Genomic DNA, 20,948 nt, shown 5'->3' with positions numbered 1-20,948 from the left:
AACATCTTCAAATATCAAACCTGATCTCAGAATTTGTTACTGGAGATTATGAATTAGAAGTAAACGTCTTCATCAGCAAGGTTTTAATCTAATAAAGTTGTGACTGTCACTGACCTCTTTGTCGTTTGTCATGTTTAGCGGCTTTGCGGGATGTTTTTGAGTAGCCCGAGGAGTTTGGGGCTCCACCTTGACCTTCTGACCCACATTTCTTCCCACCGTCCCCGGCGCTGGTGGAGTTTTGGCAGATATCTTGGACTTGGCACTTGCTGGCTGCCTTGCAGTAATGGGCATCCCCCTGGCAACTGCCATGGGCTTGGCATTCTGCACCATCCTGGCAACAGCTCTTACCAGCACAGCAGGTTTCTGAGTGGGATGGAGGCGGTTTTAGAAATGGATACGTGCTGCAGTTGGTAATAAGAGATCAGCCATGTTAACAGGCCATTGAGGTTTGCTGGATTACACCAAGGTATGCCAGAATACTACACATGAAATATAATAAATGATAATTATTATTAATTATAAAATTAATAAAATGAAAAACATTTATAATCTATTCTATAATAAAAAATGTGACTTTTTGGGGTTGTATTATTTCAAAATATTGCTGTAATTTTCATCACATTCAGCATAACAGTAGAATAAATTATTCAAGAGTATCACTTCCAGAATCTCTACATATTTTACCTTAGATAATGGTTAGAAATCACAAATTTGTGGATATTAAAAATCTGAACTGAGTTGGAGCTTTGATAAATGAAATTCTGTCGTGATGAAGGTGGATTCACAGTGTGATCTGCTCTGTGATTGGCCACACTGGAGATGAGGGCAGTCATGAAGGGGCCTGTAAAGAGCTGGCAGGAAGTATTTTATTTCTTTGACTGACAAGCAAAGGTAGAATCCAAGTCAAATGGCACTAAACTATAAATATATGAACTTGGGCTGTATAATAGGGCTGCACAATACTGAAAAAAAATTATATATATGGTAACAAATTCCACAAACTCCTGCCTATGGGGAAAAATCAGTCCTATGATTCCTGTCCAATCAAATCACACATAAAATTGCATCTTACTGAACTACCGTAGGACACGCAGCAAACTAATTGGAAGCATTAAAAGTGTCCAAGAAGATACTTTACATGCAATGACCCAGAGACTGTTTAGACTGAATGTCACTGATTAGAAGATGACGGATGTTTACTGTGTGATGACTGAAATGGCCTTCAACAATCACTAATGCACTACAGAATGTTACGTTTACACACAAACACACACACTGCATGTAAACGCATAAACCTTTCCCAGCATAATACTCACTACTCACGAGTACTTTTAAAAGGGCTACTTTGAACTTATACATTGAGTAATATTTACAACAGATACTTTAACTTTACTTGCACTGCTTTTTTGGTCAAGTAATGGTATTTTTACTTGAGTATGATTTTTCAGTACTCTTTCCACCACTATATACACACTGGCAATGCATTAAATACTTTTTCTGCAAAAAAAGTGGAATAAAATTTCGCCAGATGATTTGAATAGCTCCTTACAGAAAGCATTCCTGAATTTAGATTGGCTGGAATGATTTTGAAGTGGAGTGTAGTGAAGCTTTCAATTTTAGCTGATGTGCACACTGCAATGTCCATGATGAAACGATATCCTGGACTGCCCAACTATGAACTAATTTTGTTGGATAACAATTCAGCAGAATTAACATATACTTTGACTGAAAAACTATTAAAATTAAAATATTAAATGACTTCTAATTAAATTGAGAATGCTTGGAAAAATAGTGGATATAAAATCTGTTATAAGGTATATTAAAATTCTGAATTCTAAAATAATTTGCACTCAAACTCAATTTTTATATCATATTATATCCTATTTTGCACATGGATGAAACAAGAGTTCAGTGTTTTTTCAATATATGCAAACAAAACAGTGCAAAATAAGCATAGCTGAGTTTTTGAAGTCATTACAAGATCTCTAAAATGAGCCTTTTTAATATAAAGAATGTATTATAAATTACTTTGAGACTCTCAGAATGAAAATATCACATAAGCACGGCCAGATCCACAGCTCAATTTTGCATAAATGTTTAAAAATACTTCTAGGATGGCTAGAGGATTATTTCTCATCCTTGTGTATGTATTGATCTGTTTAAGAAAAAAGTCTTGATGTAGTAATGATCCAGCTCAGCCTACTGATCCTAAATTGCAAACAATTGCCCAAAACTGCCTTTAAACACTAGAGGGCAGCGTAGCCTATGGTCCAACTGTCTCAGTCAATAAACAAGCCTACCACTATTGATCATTCATGCATTTTACGCTCAAACTTAAATGCATTTACTTGTCAATTCTGGTGCCTTTATTTCATTTATGCTGGCATTTTGCTTTGTCAAGTCATGCTGTCCGCATCTTAATTAGCCAAAGCAATGTTAACTAACCACTATGCTACAGCACAGACCTGATAAACTGAGCAAACAGAAACTTGGTATTAAATTAGGGAAGAACACTAAACCTAACAATAAGGTAAAGGATTTAAAGCAGAGATGCCCAAACTATGGCCTGTGGGCCAAAGTTGGCCCATGATAACATGTGATTTCGCTCACCATCTCATCTGAAAAGAGAGTGGTAATGATGGGCAGGGCTCTTTTACAGAGATCGTCATTTCTAATTTAATGTAACCATTTTTGTTTGTTTCTTTTTATTGCAGAGCTACTAAAAACAAACTGAAATGAAATGTGTAACTGAATCAGATTTTTCAAAATATAAATACTGACACTCATCGGATACAGGACAATAGAGAAGACACTGGCGAGCAAATCAAGGAAAAAACAGGTGCAGCTAGACTAGTATAACTCCATTCTGTTACAAATGGGATTGTTGTAGATCCCATGCATTTTCTAAAGTTGGAAAAGCTTAGATGATCTGGGAAAACAAACTGCTTTAAAAAGTGGCAATGTTTTATAACTTACTTTAACTCTCTTAAGGTCTCGCCTTCCATTTAATAGATGCACTCTCCTTCCTTTTTAATATATTCATTTCGTAGCAATTACATTTTTGTCTTTTTTTCACGATTACTATTTTATACTGTTCAATTGTAAATATTTACTTTCAACATTGATAATGTATCTGAACATTTGATTGTGATAGTTGGTTGTGATTTTCTGTACACTTATTACTCTTGCTTCCATTTTTCTTTTCCACTTTTATTCTTATTATCATTATTATTTTCAGTTTTTTTTTTCTTTTTATTGTTTTTTTTTATTGTTCTCTTTTGTTAAAAAAAGCAACAAAGATGTAACTATTTGTACTGATATAGTGTTTGTTTTTCGCAGTAAAAATTTGAATATAAACAGGATTGTTTTTGTTTTTACTGTAAGAAGTACATTATACAATTAACATTTTTTACAACATTAGTTAATACAATCAATGTTTTCTAGTTATTTTTAAAGGGCACCTATTGTACCCCTTTTTCAAAATTTAAGATAAGTCTTTTTTGTCTCCAGAATGTCTGTAAAGTTTCAGCTCAAAGCACCCATCAGATTTTTTATTATACCTTTCAGATGTTTGTAATAGGCTCTGAGCATCTAGTAGCTGTTTTTGTGGCCAGTGCCTTTAATGCTAGTTCTCCCCACCCACCGTTCCCACGCATCAGAGTGTGCCTTAATCTCCGCCTCAGCTGTATCTGATAAACAGCACAGTGACAGATGAGAAGAAAGCAGATCTCACATAACGTTTGTGAGAAATACTACAGTAAGAACTTTCACAATGATTATTTGATGTATTTGTTGTGGAGTTAATTCAAGCCTTTCAATGAGTGTCACACATTGTCGTAACAAAGTTCACGCCCGGACGGACGAACTGACGCATGCACGCACACACACACGTTTAATGACTGTCAATTAATTTGGTGGGCCGGGAAACCGCACTCCTATGTCATGCTGCGGTCGGCCTCAAAATGGAAGGGATTTGGATCATATTTTAATGAAATTTAAAAAAAGAGACTTACTGTCTTTATATCCCCCCAATATGACTATGGACACACTACACCTACAGACAGTTCTGTCCAAATAGCAAAAATGATAACAAAAGATGATGATTTTCATCATAGGTGCCTTTTAAATATTAAAAAAATTAGGAAATTACCCATGGCAACTTTAATGTAATAGAGTTTGGTACATTTACTTTTGGCCCACCACCCTCAATCAAATTTGGTTTTTGGCCCTTTGTAAGAAAAAGTTTGGGCACCCCTAATCTAGACACATGGAATAATATACAATGAGCATTATTAAAGATTGGTAATACTTTCTGTGCACCCAGTGTTTACATAATGCTTTATTATAATATTTTTATAGCATTATAATGTATGCATAATCTTGCTATTAAAAAATTAAAATGTATCATCTTATAGATAATCATAATAAGAGTTAAACAAGAATTCTTGCATGATGCATTAATTCATGATAACCTCATATTCTATATTTAAATGTACACTGCATTTTTCAGTATAAGAAAGTAATAAGTAGGGCCAGACGGAATCTGTGGACAGTTTTTGCTATTTCTGCGCAGAATTTTGTTAAAAATCTGTGGATTTATGTGGAATGATTTTGGGTGTATCATAACTAAAACCTTAATATATGAACTAAAAAGTAATACCTTTTAAGGATCCACTCTAATTGGTAAACAAAGCAAGTCTTCTATATAATATATCTACTGAAAGACAGAAAATATTATTTTACAAACTGTATTGTGAATAAATTATATTGACATTTTTATATTAGTCAATAATATTATTGAAATTAATTAAAAAACTGAATAAATATAAATTTACACACATTTACACAAAATCCACAAAATCTGTGGAAATCTGCGGAAAATCTGTGGAATTCTGCGTGCGCAGATTCCGTGTGGGCAATGAGTAGCATGAGCAATGAGTAGCACAAATAACAATAAAAACAACAATTCCATGCACATACACTTGTGTTATAAAACCTCTAAACACAAATTCAAAAATAGACTGACATGATGAACAGTAGTTTTGAACGTAATTGAAATATTATACTACCTTTTAAATGAACATGCTTCTCCTCTGAAAATATTATATTATTTCTTTATTTTTAATATTTGATAATTTGTGCTTAAAATTTGTAAAAAATATGTATTTCTAATACAAATTTTATATAAATATGTAAATATTTTTGTTTTGTATAATATGTATGTTTGTGTACACAATACATATACACATTACACATGTAAATACAAACTTTTAATTTTGATGCGAATAATCACGTTTCATCATTTGACACCACTAATTATAATATATTAAGGACATCCTTATAATGCATTATAAATATTGCTACCTGTGCTACCTGAGACTGTCCAGAGGGAGCGTTAAACCGGCAGCCGGACGGAGCTGATGGATGTTTCTGGAGAGAGCAGTGCCCGCGGTGGGGAGTCCCAGGCTTTGACAGATCACTGGGCTCCTGCAAAGCTGGACTGGGCCTCCAGGGGTCACTCTCATTTCCTCCAGGCTGAATGGAGCCCATGGGAGCAGGTCCAGCGAGAAGCGGATTAGTGTCCAAGACTGAAGCACAGTGCTGTTGATCAAACATATGCTGTCCTGGGAACGCCGGCTCTTTGAAGGAGGGGTGAAACAAAGACAAAAAAAAAAAAAAAGAGAGAGAGGGGAAGTGAACATGCGGGTGCCATATTGCCATATTTCCGCTGATCTAATGTGACATCTCTACTTCTGTTTGCACCTCGGGTGTCTTGACTGCATACAGCAGGTGCTGAGGATGGAGCAAAGGTCAAACAGGCAAATGGGCATTTCTGTGTTGTTCAGAGTGAGAATTCATACATCTAATCTGCATTCTTCACAAGTGTATGCATACCAAGCATGCTTTTATTCAAAGAAAATTAGCATGAAGTATTGATGAAATGTATTACAGTTTAAAATGTGTTTCACATTTGGATGTGTTTATAAATGTAATTCATTCAGGTGACGACAAAGCTGACTTTTCAGCTTCACTCCAGATTTAAGAGTCGCAAGTGTCTTGAAAAATCATTCTAAAATGCTGATTTGAAAGTCTACAAATATTTCTTCTTAATTTTGAAAAAAGTTTAGCACTTTTCCCCCTCAGACCTCTTTAATAAATAGATAAAAAGTTAAAAAAAAACGCATATGTTTGAAATAGAAACGTTTTAAAAACATGAAAAGAGAAATGTCTTCAGTCACTTTTGCCCACTTTAATGTACCTCTGCTAAAATAAAAGCATCAGCACTGCAGGCAAAACAAGTTTTTGTCATGCACCGGTCAGTTTTTGTGGGGTTTTAGCTTTTCCTAAAGAGTTTTATAGTCAAATGCAAAGAAAATATAATTTAAAAAAAACTCTAAAAAGTTAAAAGAATTCTAAAGATTTCTACAGAGACAAAAGTTGTTGATGGATAAGTTGCCTGATTATATACAAGATTTTATTCTACAAATAATTGTGTTTTTTTTTTCTGGCCAATGCGTCTGATTATGGAGTGGAAAAATGTGATTCTCAAAAAAAAAGAAAAAGAAATTTGGTCCTGTTCATAGCTTTTAAGATAAGACAAATAAGTGCATATTATATTAAATAAAAGTTTTTATTTAGTAAAACAATCCACTGAGGAAGTATGTTCAAACTATTAGTTTAGTAAAACTATTATATTAGTAAACTATTATAATTATATATGCACTGTCTTGCCTTAAACTTATAAACCATTGAACACTGATTTACTGATTCTCATTACAAGGTTAGATTTTAGTGTCCTAACTCTATTGCAGTGGTTCTCAAACTTTTAAACCCGCGACCCCCATTGTAAGATCGTCAAGAACTCGCGACCCCCAACTACCAAAGCATATACAAACAATAAAAATAGGTTTTTTTAAGCTGTTCACAATATTTTAACTATATTTACTATAGATTACAGGGCTCGAAATTAACATTTTTGCTTGGTAACACTGGTGCTTCTAACTTTAAAAATGTAGGCGCACCAGCCAAAATTTAGTGGCTCCCACCAATTATCGCACTGTTACTACAAGTTTTATAAACAGATTTATTGCATTTGAAAATCAACACTAATCAAAACTAACAAGCAAAAAAATAAATATGCTTGCGTGAGGAAAATATGTCTCAATGAAATCCCGTTATCACAAGAAAAGACATTTTTATAACATAATTGAGTGACCAAAAGATATCACGGACGGATATCCCAAAAGATATCCCACAGACTTTACAGTGAATGCTAGTTATTTTCATAGCAGACTTGAAGCCAATGGAGGTCTTTTATCCACTCTTCAATAAGTATAGCTGGTGGATTAACATTCACCACATGATCAGTAATCAGATGTGCCAATATTTGTAGCTTTAGGTGTTTCTAAGACAAAATCTGTCAGTATTGTTTTCATTCTCTCGTCTTCAGCGCTTTACATTTTCGCGGTTGTAGCTCCTGTCATCTGAAGACAGGAGGCGTTGACTGAGTGATTGACAGCTGATTTTAACCAATCATTCGTGTTCAGTTCTTAGAGCAGTGGGCCAATAAGAAGAGCGCGAAGGCGGGGCAAGCGTTGAAGGCGTTGTTTACTGCGGCAAGTTGACATGACAACAGTTTTAAACTGTTCCTGAGCGCTGCGTTCCAAGTACAAAGATGCATTCTGCCCGAATGTGTCCTGAATACTTTATGAATTTATCAGTGATATCTTTTTAAAAATCTGAAAATATTAGCTTTCATTTTTAATACTGAAAAATATTTATTATAATCACTGAAAATTACACAATTTTTAAATAACTCTCGCGACCCCTTGAAATTATTCTGCGACCCCCGCAGGGGTCGCGACCCCCAGTTTGGGAACCACTGCTCTATTGAAGCAAGGGAACAGATGGTTCTGTTAGGAAAAAAAAACCTGCATCTAAACATACAGCTTCTGAGACCGGATGTGTTTGTAGCTTTGTTTGCTCAGCCGTCTGGAGCACTGTGTGCTGTTGGGATATGTGGTCTCACCAGGACTGCGGCAGGGCCTGATGCTGGGCTCTTCTGGGTCAGGCTGTCCCCTGCTGGAGGGTATGAGATGATGACTGGTGGGCTGAGGAGAGAGACCCACTCGGAACTCAGACACAACCTAATACAGACAAACAACAACAAAAGACCAACGTAAAGACATACTGACATTGAAACAATTAAATAATGCAATAATTAATTACACAGCACTACAGTACTTCATTCTTAAATCATTGGCATTTGCATTAAAATGCAACGAAGAAATAAGTACACACACATATTAGGGAAATTATAAAGCATTAAAATACTATTATTAGTATTTTTATACTTTGTAATGACTAGGTTTTACCCATTCGTCACCAAAAATGTTGAATGGAGCTAAATATATTTATTAAAAACCTTTTAGAATTTTTGCATAAACATTTTACACTAAATGATGATCAAACATATTTTCCTCATGATTTGACATTGATGTTTCAAATAATTAATTTGAAAATAAAAAGTAGGTATCGCCTAAATATTAGGGATGCTCCGATCAGGATTTTTGCAGCCGATACGGAGTACTGATTCCTTGTTAAGGTGATCGGCCGATATGGAGTAACGATTCTGATGCTTCAAGCTTTATAATGCATTAAGCACATTTTCCCTCTTTGTATAATCATGGGAAGATCTCGCTTTACCTAAGAGAATAAATTAAGGAAGATGCATATAATACCTTAAACACGTCTCTTATAACCATTTAGATGTGAACATGTCATGGCCACAAACAGCTTTACAGAAAACAACTCATTTATTCATTTTACTTTAGCTTAGGCTGTGTATAATATACAGAAGCGTCTTCCTCTTCCACATCTTCCTCTGCTTGTAAACCCCTAAAAAACACATGCAATTGGTCCATGACATCGGCCAGATTGGAGAGTACCGATCGAGTCATGAAATGTGATTATCGGCTGATACTGATTTTCGGCTGATCGATTTGAGCATCCTTAAAATATGTAGTTTAAAATAAGATTTTATATTTTACATATTGATAAAACTTATGAAGAAGTCAAATAAGTCATTTTTAAAAAACACTAATTATCCAATGTTCTTCCTGTGTTGGTGTGGGTTTCCTCCGGATGCTCCAGTTTCCCCCACAGTCCAAAGACATGCGCTACAGGTGAATTGAATTAGCTAAATTAGCCATAGTGTATGTCTGTGAATGCAAGAGTGTAAGGATGTTTCCCATTGTTGGGTTGTGGCTGAAAGAGCATACGCTGTGTAAAACATATACTAGATAAGTTGGCGGATCATTCCACTGTGGTGACCCCTGATTAATAAAGGGACTAAGCTGAAAAGAAAATGAATGAATGAATGAATGATCCATCAATCTATGTACTTTATTGTCTGCAGAGAAAGCGGTTTAAATGCGAAACATCAATGTCAAATCTTGGGAAAAAATATGTTTAATCATCATTCAGTGTCAAATGTTTATGCAAAAATTAAACAATCTTTCTAACAGGTTTTTATTAAATATATTTAACATATTCAACATGTTTGGTAACAAATGGGTAAAACCTAGTTGTCGCAAAGTATAAAAATACTAGCAATAGTATTTTAATGCTTGATAAACCCCTTTTCATCTTTAACCAGTAATTTCATTATTTAGAAATTGTTGTTTCATAAACCAAATTAATTACAAAATAATATAAACACATATTACAAATGATCACTGGTAGGCTCACTCAATGTAAAGCCAGAATGTTTACAGTGGTTACCATAGACAAAAGTACAATATTATAAAGAGAACCTGGTGAGTAATTTCAAATTGTGTTACAAGATATCGTCACATAAGGCCAAAAGTCTTCCCACACTGGATGCATAAAAAAGTGACAAAGATATTTATGTTTCAAAACATTTCTGTTAGAAATAAATGCTGTTCTTTTCAACTTTGTTCATCAAATAATCCTAATACATACGAATAATTTCTGCAAAGAACAAAGCAGTAAAACTTTGCCATCACACAAATAACGGTTTAAAATATATTAAAAAAAGAAAACCGTCATTTTAGATTACTCCTATTTTTGCAAAATAGCCTGGTTCTTCACTGCTTTTCTGCTCATGCTTACACATTAGTAGAGACTTCTAGACTTAGCAGAAACTTTGCTGCCAGCCTGTCCATTATGATTTCGCACATCTGTCATAATTGCACTCCGCTTTTCAGAGGGGGAGCGCATGATAACAATCCACTAATCCTTTCAAAGAAAAACCAACCCACCCTGATTTCACCTTTATCCTCTTAAACATCCATCTCGGCTCTCAAATAAGCCCTTTTTTCACTGTACTCCACGTACAAAAATGCCACCCTTACCCTTGTTAATTACCTGATGCTATCGCTCCTAATCTACATTCTAAACCAGAATTGATTACTCCTTTTTCTCTCCACCTCTTCTCCTTGGCCTGTGCGTGAATGAGATTCAAGCCAAGTCATCCTAAACAGAAAGTTAATCAGCGGCTCTATGCAACAGACTGTGGTTCAGAAATAACTGGCCATTGTGCGCTTAATCAGTTCTCCACTCAAAAGGTCAGTTCCAGCCCCCCGGTAGGATTTAATTAAAAGCACTACACAAAAGCAAAAGCCGTTTGTATGAATTTGATAACCAAGAATGCTCTTTCAATGGCTAATCCTGCGTTTACAGAGAGAGAGGCAGAGATAGAGGCTGCGGAAGCTCTCCAGGGTTGAAGCCAGGTGTGGATTGCAGCGCATTCAATAAACGGAGATGATTTGGAGGACAATGGGAGGGTGTTTCATTAGAATCATGCTCTGTCTGTTGTCTTCCAGTCTTGGTGTTCAAATTGCCATTGAAACGGGAAGCTGCTCACGCCGCTGGGCTTCTTTCCTGGAGGAGAGATGCTGATGCGGAGACGGAGAGTCATGAGAGGGGTGTTTATATTCAGCGCACTTGGAATTAAAAACTGCTGTAGGGCTAGCGCTGAAGAAGGTCAAGTGAGGGCAAAATTATTCAATTAGAATTAATTTTTGATTTTCTACATCATTTATTGCAGGAGAGGTACATTTTTAATCACTTGAATATTGTAATGCACAAAAGACAAGCAGTTATGGGGAATAAAAATGTACTGGGTGTGTGTTTGGGTAAAATGTTAATATTGGCTTTACTCTCTAAAGGTTTGATAGCATTTCTTTTATTTTTGTTATTTAGAGCACTTTTTTCCCGAGAAAATGACTATTGGACAGAATAATAGTCTGTACGTGTAAGATAAGTGTTAGTGTAAATCTGTAAGAGTCCAGTAGTGGAGTTTGGTGAAAGTGACGCCCAGCTCAGGTCTGTTCATCATGGCCAAGTGTGCAGTATCCTGACAGTCCAGCACATCCACCAGCCTGACTTCATCATAGATTTTATCTTGTCATTGATAATCAGAGTTATTTCACCAATTGTTTATGTCCTCTCTCTTCAGAAGTTAAATGTTGCTATTGTGCTAAAAATGAATGTGAACACCTGAAACAGTTTTGTTATTTTGATTAATTCTCATTTTCTGCTCATTTTTTTTTTTTTATGTGAGATTCGGGAAATATTATGGTAACAATAGCTACTAATCAGTACCAAATGTTTCTCCAAAATCAAGCCAAAAAGCCTGAATTTTCACTCAGAGCATCCACTTGTGGTTGGAATGCAAAACACTCCTCTTGCCTGGTTGCAATTATATATATATATATATATATATATATATATATATATATATATATATATATATATATATATATATATATATATATATATATATATATATATATAAATATAAATATAAATAACTGATTTATTTTATCTTTGCCATGATGACATTAAATAATATTTGTTAAACTCTCTTGGGAGAATATAATTTGGGAAAATATAATTTGGGAAATATTTTAAAAAGACACATATATACATACACACGCACACACACTTATATGTGAACTATTTTAGTAAAAAAAAAAAAAATTATTAAAGTTGTTTACTCTCACTTGTTTTATTACTACTATAGATGAAGCAATGTTGTTGAACAAATTCAAATAAATGGATAATTAAATTAACAATTAAATAATTGGCAAAAATATTTTTACCAGTTTCTTGTTCCCACCTAATGGTCTAACAATGTAGTTGATAGGGGTTTAGCATCGATATTGCAATGTACATATCTGCAATAGTCAAATCGCAGGATCTGTGGGATAAATACCACAAGACCTAATCTAATAGGATGTAATAGTGTGATTTGTTTTATTTTATTGTGTTTTTAAGCCCTGTTACAGTATTAAATGAGATCAAGTAAATTTAAACCATTTGGACCAAAATAAATTATAAAGTTTGCCATTTTGACCAAGAAGATGATTGATGTTTGAATATTTATACAATGAAGACCCTAAAGTGTTAAATTACCGCATTTCTGAACATCAATGCTGTTAGACTGTTTTTTGTTATTCATTTTTATCTTTGTTGTAATGTTTTTAATTGTGCTTTATGATATTTAGTATATTTTTGTATAATTTTGCATATTTTATGCAGATGCACTCCCCTATAAAATCAATATCAATCAATGCAAAATGATGAATTCTTTCCAAATAGCTAATCAAGTCATCTTGTGGATTTAAATTCATATTGCAAAATAAAACAAATAAATAAATTACAGAAAAACAAAATAATCATAATGGCAGTTTTTTCCCAATATCGTGCAGCCCTAGTAGTTGATACAAACTTCAATTAAAGTGTCATGTTTCCTAAAAAAGGGATTTACCTTTTTTTTTTTTTTTTTTCCTTGTTTCCTACTGAAGACATAAGTGTACACTTCTGAAGGATACAATTTGATCACAATACTACCTTTTGGTGCATAGAAAGAAAAGCAACATATGAAGCCATTACTTGTTTATGCATGACAACAGCTACCTCTTGGTCAAAACTCAAATTATTATCATCCTGAGCTGTACACGTAGCCAAATCGCTGCCATTTACACAAAATATTTTGGATGTTTAAACTGAGATCAGAATCTTTTCACATTAAATCACACAGCTCTTTATAATACGCAAAAATAACATGCATCTGCAGCCAAAAAAATCAAAACCCAGCACAAAAATCGACCTTTCTCTCAGTCAAACGACCTTGATTATTTTTGATCTGTTTTTAACAAGACAAGCAGTTTTGCTATTTCCCTTTCTGCAAACAGCCATTTAAGCGACTTCTGACATCACGGAATTAAAAAAACTTGCGGGCAATCCACTGATCCATAGCAAAGAGCCTTTATCTGCCTCACTCACTATCAGAGCTGTCATTCAGCCAGTGCAAACAAACAGCAGCCAAACCATTCTCTGCCGCAATTAACGGAATTAATGAGATCTTTCACTGCAGGCAATTCATCCATTTCAATTCAATGGAATACTCAATGCTCTTGTAAAATGAAGTTTAAAATGATAGACAGGATTAATATTTAAACACCTTTCTTCACAGAAAATATTCCATATACACACACACACACTCACACACACACCACAGATGGGACCCTGCATGTACGATTAGTGTGTGATTGTATGATAATGGTATGATAATCGTGATTAATCAGATGCCCACTGGCAAATGGAAGTTTCCGGGGGGCATTTTGTCACCTGCATTCTAAACGGCATCATACCAAGCCTGGGCTCAGCGACACTGCTGATTGGCTTATGCAGGGTTCCTCTCTGAAGTGCTGCATTCGATTGAGATTCACATTTAAGAGTGGAAAAAAAAAACCTCACATCATGGGCATCCAGAGCACATGGACATAATGGGCTTGGAAAACGAAAGCTGAAGAAAAGAGACCGGCACTTGGTCAAACACACAGTCCCTGCAGCAAAAATGGACAAATTTCTGAAATATTTTGGCCCGTATAATCATGTCAAATGTGTACAAACAGATTTTTTTTTACCAACCAATGATTTTAGACTTAAAGTAGAAAGCTAACCAATCACAACAGACTGGACTTCACAAATGCCATCAGGTTAAAAAAAAAAATTTCAAGACTTATTTCAGCTAAGGATTTTTTTTATGAATGATACTTTGAATAAGATTTCGATTGAATTGAAATGTTGATGCTGGGGCATTTGCACTGAATGCCGTGACCTCACATCCTATTGAGCATTAAATCCCCCTCCTCCCTGGAAATGAAATAAACATGTGCCTAAAGCCCATATCAAACCTTTCCAGTTGCACAAGGACGACTATCAATGTTTACAGATTCAACTCAAACAGTGTTTAGCCAGGGCACTCGTGATTAATAGCAGTAGAAAACATATACACAGCCACGTCTGTGACAAACACGCGCACGCACACACACACACACACACACACACACACACACACACACACACACACACGCACACACACACACACACACACACACACACACACACACAGAGCGAGCAGCTGCTACTCTCTTGGATGCTCAAGGGATCCACAGCAGGCCTGGCTTTGTATGAACATCAAGGGCAACGCAATAGAAGGATAACGCTTATTTGACACTAATTTCTGTTTATACACCTTGACTTCTTTTAAACACGAACCAAACGCTTTCAAAATTAGATATTAATAACATTACAAATGAATGACATGTACAACTGACTAAACAAATGAGCTTTTTACTGAAAGAACATATATTACTTTATTTTTAAAAATATAAAGCAACTTGGAATTACAATTTTATTCAACTATAATATTATTAGTCCACGTTATTATTCATTTATTCATTCATTTTCCTACAGCTTAGTCTCTATTTTAGAGGTCACCACAGCGGAATGAACCGCCAACTATTCCAGCATATGCTTTGTGCAGCGAATGCCCTTCCAGCTGCAACCCAGTACTAGGAAACTTGTCCACACTATGTCCAGTTTATTAAATGATTACTGCTTTTTTATTATTATTAAAACAGTTATAAATATTATTACAACAAACTTATTATATTATTGATAATTCATTCACAGAATAAATTTATATTAACATCAATAAGTATGCATTTTCTTATTAAAGAGCCCTTATTTTCCTTTAATAAATGTCATATTTTTGTTTTGGGGGTCGACTGCGTACAGCGTGAGACGGAGAGTAATGCCCACCACAGCTTATCAACAATTTTGAAGTAGTCAGAGTTCAGAGTGTATGTGCGAGCCCAATGCAGGAGTGCATTAAATCAATGCAGTTAAACACCAGCATATCCTCTATTCTTAACCACAACCCCAAGTAATAACAACAACACACATCCAGTATTAATCCACACAGTGGCAAAAGCTGAACTATTTTGAAACTTGACCGCCGCTTGTGTGTAGGAACAGCTGACAGCGGCTATAACAATGACAAACGGCAGAGGATCACGAGTTCACAAACGCGTTTAAATCCGTAAAGAAATGGCACATGTCGCGTTTTCAACGCGGTTTTAGATCCGATTTAAGAATATAAAGAGTTAACTAGATATAGTACAAGACATGTGGTGCAATTATAAATAACAAAACATAATTAAAGACACATTTTGCAAGCTAGAGACAACAAGGAGGCAACCATTTTAAATCGCACTTAGGACACTTACACTTGTGAAATGGAGGAAGAAAGTGGTTCAAAAACTGTGTACTGTAAAGTTCCCCTCAAGCTCTGACAAAGTCCCATACATAGTCTTTTCCAACAAATGGGCAGGGTTTGAGTTCTGTATCGACATCACGCCGACACAGCTAAAGATTCGTTACCCTGACGATTCATTTAAACCACTCTGAGTCGACTCTTTTATAGATGAATCAATAGTTTTAACACGCCACACTTCCAGATTTAAGCCTTGGATATTTCACTTCACTGTTACACACTGCATGGAAGATCATTTTCAAAAACCCATAATAGGGGCTCTTTAAATCACAGTATGATGCGTCATTGATAATCATGTAAACAAAATAATAATTCAATAAGCTTAAGATATCTATTTTCATTCATACTACTACAACTACAAATGTTCAAATTAAACACCAAACCAAAACTCTAAACGCACAGCAATATTATCAGCTCAATATTCTGCTCTCTCCAATAACAGCTTGATGAAATGAAAGTGAATCTGCAAGGCCCTGAGGCAGAAGAGGCTGCAGGCCTGAGACTGACCTTGCCGAGAGAGGGCTCTTCAGGTCCTCAGGAAACGACCTATTCAGTGGCTCAAAAAGAGACTCGGGACTCTAGAGGTTTGGCCTGTCAGTGGATTGTACTAGCCTGAAGGGATGTGACGGCAGTGAAAAGGCCATGTTTGATCAGCAGTGTTTAATGAAACTGCACCACCGAACACTGTTTAATGATACTGTATATCTGTAACAACGAGGCCAAAATATATGAGGCTCTTCACTGAGAGATGGCTTCATCAAATGTGATAAGACTTTATTATATGCCTATGTCTGTAATGTGTCTGATAATGTGAAAAAAGTTATTTGATTTTATTTTATTTGATATAATTGTGCGTCTATCACATTGACTTTAATATATGCCTACATGTGTGTAATGTGTTTTTCTTAACGTATTTATTGTCTTTCATGTATTTATTGTCTTTGACGCATTACTGTCAACATTGCTGATCGTATATTGTTTTATTTTTCGGAGTATGTTGTTGTATTTTGCACTGTCTGGATCCAGCACCTAAGCTTTTTACTTATCATAGTACACATGCGGATATGACAATAAAAGTGATTTTGATTTGATTTGATATAATCATGCATCTATCGTTGTGTTAACCCCTGCGTGTTAACTTAAAATTACACACACAGGTCCATACACTCAAAAAAACGACTTTGCTTTTTGTTTAACTTATTTAAAATGAGCTGAATCAAGACAATTCTTAAGTTTTTTGGGGACAACTTAATTGTTTTATGTTCAATCTACTTACATTTGTAAAAACTAATATGCTAACTTAATTCCTTCATGTTATCCCAACACAAATCGGAACCCAGCTTTCTATTTTTTACATGTAGAGCCAAAAATGTCTGAAAAAATCATAAGTAATTTAATCGAATATGTTTTTTTATATACAGTGGTCCCTCGCCATAATGCAGTTCACTTTTCGCGGTGTCGCAGTATCGTAGATTTTTTTTGTGTGCAGTTTGGCATGCTTTTTTTTTTTACAGCACATTGTGTTCTGCATCCTGCTTTGCGTGTTATGTTCTGTGTCCTGATTGGCTGTAGACCATTGTCAATCAATCTCCTCCATGTTGTGTCTCCTGTACAGTACAGAATGCATTCAGCTTGCCAAATTTACAAGAATCTTTGACCGCTAGCAGTGTGACTCGGAAGTGCTGTACTGCATGTTTGCAAGTTTTCTATATATATATATAAATAATAATTGTAAAAAATAAACCCTACTACTTCATGGATTTCACCTATTGCATGCTATCTTTAGAATGTAACTCCTGCGATTAACGAGGGACCACTGTATTTTTATTCATTTGCATAATTTCTAATCATAGCTAACAAAAATCGAATTACTATGTTCAATGTAAAAATCTAATCAAATGTTAGCCCTTTAAAATTACATTAATTCAATATTTAATTGATATTTTGTAAAAAAATTTGAATGCTTAAAACGCTGAATACTGTCAATTATTTTTTATATACTAAAGACTAAACTAGATTTATTTTGGATAAGCAAATGATTGGAAACAACACCAATGTCGGCGCATTTTTTGTGCAGTTTCACATACACTGTAAAATCCAACAATCAACTTTATCAAATGAAATGAGTGTAAACCTAAAATTGACTGAAAGTTAATTCTAATCATTTGAAAAGAGTTTTGAACTCAGTGTTGAAGGTAATGAGTTAATTAAATACCTCATTACTTCAACGTAAACGGAGTAAGTTCACAGTACTCATATAGATTAGTTTTATAACTCTAAGGATTTGTAGCAATTGGTTTCCTCAAACAGTTTGAGTTGCCTTAAATTATGGGGTTTTACAGTACTCAGTTGGTTTGAGTTCTCTTCATTTATCATGTTTTACTGTGCTTAAATTGCTTCATTTACTCAAATGGATTAAGTTTACAGTACTCATTAGGATTAGTTTTTGAACTTAAATGGTTTGTTGCAATCGGTTTACCTTAACTTTTTGGGTTTTACAGTTTAAGCATGGGACGATAACCGTTTTCAAGGGGCGTTTTCAAGTTTAGAAAAGTCAAGGTTTTAAAACCACCAAAACCGTTCCTATGGTATATGCAAGATTTTTTTAATTACTTTTTTTGTTTTTGTTTTTTAGAACAACAGTATCTCCAGCAGAAAAGATCTCGAAAGATGTCGTTTTTAATTGTAAAGAAATCGGTGTTTTTGAAACAAATAAAGACAGCAGATGTTAATGATAGATGAATTTTTTTGCCTGACATGTCCCAAAATATTTTAAATGTTTCCCTGAATAAAATATATTGTGTTCAATGGGAAAAAAGTTTTTGTTCGTTACCCAGACATTTAAAACGAATATATTTTAGGGCAGTAACCACAATACTGTGAAACCGTAATATTTTTAGCCAAGGTTACCGTCAGAATCATTTACCGGCCCATGCCTAGTTTCACATTACCATTTTGGAGTAACAAACTTTCATATCCATACCAACACACTGACAATGATATAATTACATCTATTAAATTCATCTGCCATTAAAAGCTGAATACAGAAAAAAACAAACATTTATTTTCTCCACAAGCCAAATCTGAAAAAAGTGCCAAAAAGCCAAAATGTTTGATCGACAGGTTAATGATACTGTTCACCTGCAATAAAGAAGTATATATGATGCTCTAGGCTGAGAGATGACTTTATCAAATGTGATATGATTTGAATAAAAGGCGCAGTTCAGCACTTTTCTCCAGTGACGCGGGCAGACAATGGAGCTGCGGAGGGAGGAAGGAGGGGCTGTGATACCTCTCCTCCGCCTGTCTGTGTCTATTAATGCCATGATCACAGATTAGCGTGACTCCAGGACAGAAAAAGACGGGGCTGAGAGGAACACGCAGAGACAGACAGAAAGGTAAAGGAAGGGACAGACAAAGAGAGGGCATATAAAAATGAACCATTTCCTCTAGTGGGAGAAACCTGACATATACCAGCAAATATAAAGGTATCAAAAAGGAGCTGGTACAAGAGCAATAATAGAGCACTGTTAAATCAACTTCAATTTAATTACATAAATTATATTTTAAATTATTTTATTATCTGTCTGTCTGTCTAGAAGTTATTAATTCAAGAGGAACTTTCTACTGTGGAATAGCAATGGGGGCCCTACGGAAGTTTTTTCTTTGGGCTTAAAATATTTTGCCAAATTTTTTCTTCTTTAATCTTCTGGATTCTGCTGTGTTTTTTTTAGCATTCAAAAATCATGCCAAATGAAATGAAACCACTAAACTTCAATTTAGTTAACACTTTAAACAAAAAGAGAATGTTTAGGAATCCAATGAAATACAGTACTTTATCTTAAAGGGATAGTTCACCCAAAAATGCTAATTCTGCCATCATTTACTCATCCTCCAACTGGTTCCAAACCTGTTTGACCTTATTTCCTCTATTGAACACGAAGGAAGAAATATTAAATAATGTTGGAAAAAACAGCCATTGACTTTCATATTTTGTTCCTTCTATGGATGTCATAGGCTGCTTTTTTCCAACATCCATTAGAATATCTTGTTTTGTCTTCAACAAAAGAAACTCAAAGTTTCAGAACAGTAAGTTCTGAGTGACAATAAATTAGGGATGTCAGAAATCGGGCCTGATCACGTGGTTTCAGACTCGATCGGAATCGGATGTTACCTTCCGATATGGACTCAAATATATTTCTTGACTTAACACAGAAGCAGCAAGTTGATAAGTTGACGGCAACATTGTCATCGTAAACTGTGAGATATGTAAACTTGGGATTGCCTGCTGTGTATTTTAAGTTAAGGTGCTATTTGTTTTTATATTAGATTTTTTTTTTTTTTTTTACTGTTGCACTAAAGTCCAAAAGTGAAGAATTTATGTTATTTATTACTTGATTGTTCAAGCTACCTAACAGAAGTGCTGTTTTTTAACAGAGTTGTTGAATGTTAAAATAAGGTGAATCAAATAAAAAATAAGGAACATCCTGGAGTATTATCGAAGTATCAGATCAGGTTTCGGTACCAGTAGATACTCAAAATCAAATGACTCTGACTCAGTCAGGGCAATAGCCTAGTGGTTAGCGCACCGACATATGGTGCAGTAGCACGTCAGGGCGTCCCGAGTTTGAATCCCAGCTCGAGGACATTTCCCTACCCTACCCCCCTCTCTCTCCAACTTTGCTTCCTGTCTCAATACTGTTCATCTAATAAAGGCAAAAAGGCCAAAAATAAATCTTAAAAAAAAAAAAAGACTGACACGAACTCAAGGGCAAAAAACCTGTATCAGGACATCCCTACAGTAAATGATCAGGAAATTTGATTTGGGAGTGAATTTGTCCTTTAAATCAGTTTTATTCCAATTCACATTAAACAATTATGTAATAGTTTGTTAAAAACAATAATAATAATACATTTCTGTCAACAAGAAGTTCAAAATGAAGACTCACTATTGATTTTTTTTATCTAAAGTCCTTGTCATTTTATACAGTAAATTACTTTTGAATCACTGCATTCTGCAATTCCATCAACATTTTTACAATGCAACAGTTTGAATGTATAGTCATAGTATTTATTTTTAATTTTTCTACTATTTTTAAAATTTCTTTTAATTATATTTTTGTATTCCTTAAATTATATGACTAAAGAAAAATAGAAATGGGTGTTCAAAATGCTTTTTATTAGTACACTTATTTTAGAACAAAATACCCTTCATTTAGAGACAAATATATATATATATATATATATATATATATATATATATATATATATATATATATATATATATATATATATA

The 20,948-nt window shown here is 34.6% G+C and overlaps 1 protein-coding gene across 1 annotated transcript in view; it reads right to left on the bottom strand.

Annotated features, from left to right (window-relative positions):
* Positions 1–5,369: 5,369 nt before the first annotated feature.
* The window catches only part of LOC130234882 (uncharacterized), a 41,774-nt gene continuing 26,195 nt past the window's right edge, over positions 5,370–20,948 (bottom strand). The window contains exons 13-15 of the mRNA XM_056465209.1: positions 10,866–10,998; positions 8,030–8,147; positions 5,370–5,639 (exon numbers count right to left, since the gene is read on the bottom strand). Of these exons, the coding sequence (XP_056321184.1) occupies positions 5,370–5,639; positions 8,030–8,147; positions 10,866–10,998 (521 nt within the window). The remainder of the gene's footprint in view (positions 5,640–8,029; positions 8,148–10,865; positions 10,999–20,948) is intronic.

This window comes from Danio aesculapii, chromosome 2, assembly GCF_903798145.1.
Source record: "Danio aesculapii chromosome 2, fDanAes4.1, whole genome shotgun sequence".
Taxonomy (NCBI): domain Eukaryota; kingdom Metazoa; phylum Chordata; class Actinopteri; order Cypriniformes; family Danionidae; genus Danio; species Danio aesculapii.
The sequence above is the reverse complement of the archived record's forward strand: the minus strand, read 5'-3'. Positions and strand labels throughout refer to the sequence as shown.